Source organism: Pecten maximus, chromosome 16 (genome assembly GCF_902652985.1).
Source record: "Pecten maximus chromosome 16, xPecMax1.1, whole genome shotgun sequence".
In the NCBI taxonomy this organism is placed as follows: Eukaryota; Metazoa; Mollusca; class Bivalvia; order Pectinida; family Pectinidae; genus Pecten; species Pecten maximus.
Window position 1 is genome coordinate 234,830 of NC_047030.1, and position 6,006 is coordinate 240,835.

Below are 6,006 nucleotides of genomic sequence, written 5' to 3' on the forward strand. Positions count from 1 at the left end.
TACTATGCTGATAACTACTTTATTCAAATATCAGTGAGGCTAGGTTTCTTCATGTCAATAAATTTTCTAGTTCTTCATTCCAGTACACAACTGTCCTAATATCAGGTCTCTTTGCTATCGACAAAATCATTGTTTGAAGAATTCAGCCTGTTTGACCTATGTGACGTTGAATGTAGGTCAATGTCATTCATTTAAACAAACTTGGTAGCCCTTCACCCCAGCATGCTACATGTGAAATATTAAGTCCCTGGGCCCCTTGGTTATTAAGAAGTTTTTTTAAGGAAAAAGTTGACGCTGGCCGGCCGAACGGCCAGGGTCGACTAGTGGGGTGAAGTGTTTTGTTTATAAACTTGTGGGGTGCACGGCGCCAGTCGATCAGAATTTCAAAATCTGTTTTATTTCCATTCATCACATCGCTAAAAAAGCACATGCGCAGTGAGATTTATTGCTGATTTATAGGTAAAACAACAAAAATACTTTAATAATCTTCTCTTATAGGCGACAAAGATAGTTTGACGCAATGAATCGGTGAAAGCACCCCACAAGGATGTTGAGTGAATACGGACGGACAGACGACGGACGCTGCACCACTTCATAAGGTCACTTCAGGCAAGTGAGCTAAAAATGAACATGAACATTTGAAAACATGAACAAAAACATGTAAGAAGTAATGATTCTAACAAATTTTGATAAAGACTTCGAGATTATCTTCGCTGTATTTGACGTAATAATTGTAACATGGCTTTTAGAGGGCAGTGTACGTTCTATAGATAGTAATTTCGTCGTATGATGTGATACGGATACGGATTTTGTTCAGATTAATATCCTATATTTAGTTTATATGAAACTTTGCCAACCAACCTCAAAAAAGCGCAGACCCTTTGTGAAGACATTAAAAATAAATAAATAAATAAATAAATAAAATGTAAAATTTTACCAGAGAGCGATATAAGCCATATATATAGTTTGTTTCGTTCAGCTGTAAGCTAATGTTGCAATGCATTTCGATGTTTCAAGTATTTGTTTGCTATCATCTTTCAGATCATGGCTTTCAAGCTTCCTCAACCGTTCCTACCAAAGAAGAAATCTGATTCTGCACAAGTAATTCGACGCAGTCCAATAGCAGGTTTGGAGAACTTACAAAAGACGGATTTTAGTAATTCCGAACTTATAGGAAAGGGGTCGTATGGGAAGATCTTCAAGGTCATCCGTAATGGAAAGGAATTTGTAGTGAAAGGACTTGTCACACAAGATGCTACAGACCATGAGAATGATTTATTTCTTAAGGAGGCAAAATTGATGGCATCATTGAAAGGGCATCCAAATGTTTTGCAAATTCACGGATATTCAATGACTGATAACTCCCTTCTCCTAGAATTTATGTCATTCTCGTTTGAAAGACTCAATCTGAACAATGATTCTGTTTCAAATTTAAAGGATCTTTTAAAAACGTGCGATCGAATCAATGACTTCGAAGGTTTTGAACACATGCCCTATCATTTAGCGTTAGATATATGTACAGGCCTGGACTATCTGCACCAGAAAGGAATAGTTCATCGTGATTTAAAGCCTGATAACATCCTTGTGTCAAACCAACATTACTTGGAATGCACGGAGGAAGATCTGAAGTATTGGTGGCTCAATAAACCAGTTGTAGCCAAACTTACTGACTTCGAGGAATCCAGATCATTGCTGGTGCAAACTCGAACCTTATGTAAAACAAGCACTTTAAATTTGATAGGAGGTTCACCTGTTTATATGGCCCCTGAAGCCATTCTTGGAGGCACTACAAATGCCGACATTGGAGCGCTAAAACGAATGGACATTTGGTCATTGGGTATGGTTACGTTTCATCTGCTTAATCCAGATGCAAAATATGCTTATGCAGATGAACTCAACGAAATGTGTTCCTCCTCGCCAATGGAAGCAGTGAAAGACTTCTTAAGAGACAAGAAACCTCCCAGAAACCTTGCAAAATATGAGGAAAAAAGTCACGGACCTTGGAGCAGAATAGTAGAATTATGTTCTGCATCTTTACATTTCGACGCTTCTACCGTCATCTAAAGAGCTCCTTGCGGCATTTGTAACTTCACACGTTCGTGTTCATTCTCTATTGCTTAGTCAGGGTAGCATCACGGAAGCCAGTGATGCTGCTGGAATGCTTGGTGGTGTCCGCATTAGTAATAGAAATGAAACACTAAATGCATGTACTTTCTTAGCTTTACGAATTGCTGAGAATGTACTGGATGAAGGGACAAATATAGAAGAAAACACATAGTCCGCCATTTTGGACTTTCCGGAAAGCGTTAATAGAATGAGATCAGAAGAGAGATCATACTGTGTGGATGAGGCATATAGGATTTTGAGACAGTGCAATGCAATATGTGAGTGTGAATTTGATTTCATTCCATGCACAGGTCCAGTTCCTTATACTGAATCGCATGATGCTCTGCCTAAAGAACTGAGTGACCTACTGGAAAGAAACGATTCACGACCATTTGCTGCCATTTACACTGTCCCACCCTACACGTTATTGATATGTAAGACTGCGGAAGGAAGGATAACGATTATGGACACTCATTCTCTACCACCTATGTATGGTGGCTCAGGTGCAGCTGCAATTGTTACTCCAGCAACGAATGATTTATCTTTGCGAACTTTTTGCTCTTGGCTGCTCCTTCGAACAGGGAACGGCAAGCTAACTGTCGTTCATGAGCTGACAGTCCTGGCGAAGAGACATTTATCAAGCGCATATTCAGAAACAGGTTAATGTTATCTATGTTTATATGTACATGTGAAATGATACATGTTGCAGTACCTATGATCTTAAACTACATATCGAATGTACGCCTTGTTTTATCAAAATTTTCTTACCTTCTACTTAATAATTTATGCAATGCTTTCGTCAAATACAAAAGTCAGGGTTTATAAGCCAATTACTGAAATTAAAACTATTTGCTTCATTTTATATTCTATGTCATCCTTACTATTCAATGCTTTTAAATTCATGACTTTATTATTTATGGATGCTAATAAATGAACGTAGTCTTTAAAAGGATGGGGGGGATGAAAATGCATATCTTAACTGGAGAGCAGTTAAACGATATCATACAAATAAAAACAGTTTAACAAGTACTAATTGTAATGGGAAACCATTACAGAAGTCCCCCAAACGCCCCCGCAGTCTTACCATTATGTTCGGCATCCCTCAATATCCCTTTATACCAAAGTTCATCGAAATCAAACAATATCTAAATTTCTACCGATCAGAAGCTTCCGTATGGTTGCTATTGTAGTGAACACCATTCAGTTGATTTTGCAGTCCCCTAATACCCCTGCATACCAAATTTCATCAAAATCTGACAATATGTAAATTTGGACCAATCAGAGGCCAGGAAATTGCGGCCATTTTGTTAAAATATGAAAGTGAGGCTACGAGAGTGACCGGAGTCCCATGATATACCTTTATACAAAATTTAATCAAAATCGGACAATATGAAAATTTGGACCAATCAGAGGCCAGGAAATGGCAGCCATTTTGTAAAAAAGTGAAAGTGAGTTTACGAGGGTGACCGGTGTGCAATGATGTACCTACAGACCAAATTTTATAAAAATTGGACACTGTAAATTTCGACTAATCAGAGGCCATGAAATAGCCGCCATTTTTTCAATCTAGAAACGGAAGTTGCAGTAATATTTTAAGTGTCATGAGACACCTTAATGCCAAATTTCATGAAATTAAAGTTATAATGAAAATTTTCAAAATTTCAAAAATCAGTAGCCTTGACAGCCATCTTTGATTTCGGGAAAAAAATTGTCTCAAAATAATTTTCACATGTTCATCTTTATTCCCACCAAATGTCATTTCAGTACAACCAACGGGTATAGAGTAAAAGCCCATTAAATTTTAGCAAATAAGGGGCTCTGGAGGCCATAGTGGATGTCAGTTCGAAAAATAAATAGCGAGGTGCACAACTTCAAATTGCCATCTATGTTCACGCAAAGTATCATTTCAATCCGACTTACAGTGTTCGAGAAACGCGTCGGACAAAACTTGGCGGAAGAATGATAAACGGAGTAAAACCAATAAGCCCCCCACTTCGTTTGGGGGACTTAATAATAATTGAGGCAAACAAGTTTTTGTATACTCATTTTATATTTCTTTATTCTTTTTAGATGCTGAATGCGTGATAGTCACGAGCAGGAGCCACGATGAAACCAATCCGAAAGATGTCCGAGGTAATTATTTTTTAGATGAATAGGGAGAATAAAAATGCGATGCATTCTTGGGGTGTACTTAGACAGTTACCTGTTGCTTGCAAAGTGTTTGGCCTTTAAGATTGATGTAAATACTACGGATATAATGTCGCACGATGCAGTTCTGTTTATAAAATCAAAGCGAAATTTCATGTTAATGTAATGTATGGGCATCGCATATTGGTTCGGCATCAATTTGTTAAAGCTTAAGCTTTGTCAGACTCGAAACTTCATGTCACCTAAAGGTTTTCCGTTTTGATGACGAGACTGCCTTTTCATATATGATGCGATGGTATGTTCCTGAAGATATTTTGGTGTGTATAAGACAATAGAGAGAGAATAACAAAAATACATAGTAGATTTTTTAAAATAAAATAAATACTGATTCCGTCCGTGTTATCGTCGAACAGCTAAATGCCATTTATTTATATCATAATTGCATTAATGTACGTGTAAAGAAAAAAGAGTTCAAATATGAGCGACTTCTAGGGTTTAGTCTGCAAAAAAAAAAGAAGAAAAACTATACGTTACTGCAAAAATTGATCTGCCTTAACTGTTAGCCCAATCATCAGCAGTTGGGCTGTTCCTATTTCTCTTTGGCGTGGTCTGTCATCCGTCCCTCTATAAACAATTCTGCGTATCGATATGTATTGAGAAGTACTGAAAGGATGTCAGTGAAACTTCATAGCTAGGTTTCCCTAAATTGGTCATATGCTCTTTTGAGTGTGATGGAAATGAAAAAAAGATTTTGAAAATTGACGTTTGTCATTGTTATTTTTTATTGTGCACTGAAAGAAAAGTTCACAACATTTATATGAAGGTTAATTTATGCCGCAGTTGTATCCATTCAGTTCAATATCGGTAAATAGCCAGCAGGCAGCAATAAAATATATCGACAACTGATTGGTATTGCGTTTTTCTGACTTAGTTATCTTAGATTTCATATGCAAGTGCCACTTTATACAAAATTATTGAAGTAGAAAAAAAGATGAGTTTTATCCAAGATTTGTATGGAACCGATGAAGATCATTCATGGTGGGCGAAACGACCCCTCTAGGATAAAGCGAGATCAATCATTATAACGATGAAAAGTGTTTCTGAAAGCATTTTATGTAAAAATGCACACATATCGCATCTATGAAATTCAAACGAGACGCAAAGTTATTAAAATTAGCAAAGTGCAAGTTTGGCCTTTTTTCTGTAGATGCTGACTGTTTGTTGAACTTGAGCAAGAGCCATGAGGAAACTGAAGCTGTATATGTTCAGGGTTTTGTGTATTAATATGTTATTTCCCGTGTTGTTAGAATAGGTTAGTTTCAAACATGAACGTCCCAATAGTAACAAAATTATAGGACAGTGTGAGGGTTTGGCGCAAATACTTAATAACAATAAAAAAAACTTAAAAGGAGGAAGAAGCAGCTACGTCACTTCTCCCGTCAGTCGTCGGTTTTCGAAGGCCGCAGTGTCAAACATTTTTTGCGCAAAAACGTTGAACTTATTTACAAAGATTCTAAAATAGTACCTGAGATACACGGATTATTGATGCTCACCGCGACATGTGAGTAATTGGCATTCTATATTTCCCTTCTCTGTTCTTCCTAATGTGTCCCTTGACAATGCCTCACTTTTGGCCTGTAGCTGAGAAATCTCCCCTGAGAAGAAGGCTTTCTGGTTATGTAACCTAGCCAAGACATACCAGAGTCTATAAAAGGATAGTTGCAACTTCTGCTTAGCGCTCAGCATATTAGG

The 6,006-nt window shown here is 37.3% G+C and overlaps 1 protein-coding gene across 1 annotated transcript; it reads left to right on the forward strand.

Annotated features, from left to right (window-relative positions):
- The first annotated feature begins 1,044 nt into the window (after nucleotides 1-1,044).
- Nucleotides 1,045-2,064, forward strand: LOC117345402 (spindle assembly checkpoint kinase-like). Its single transcript, XM_033908475.1, has one exon. The coding sequence runs from the start codon at nucleotides 1,045-1,047 to the stop codon at nucleotides 2,062-2,064; it is 1,020 nt and encodes a 339-aa protein (XP_033764366.1).
- The last annotated feature ends 3,942 nt before the right edge of the window (nucleotides 2,065-6,006 follow it).

Bases quoted from the DNA above. Each gene is read 5' to 3' on its own strand.
- LOC117345402 (XM_033908475.1), top strand. From the start codon at position 1,045: ATGGCTTTCAAGCTTCCTCAACCGTTCCTACCAAAGAAGAAATCTGAT.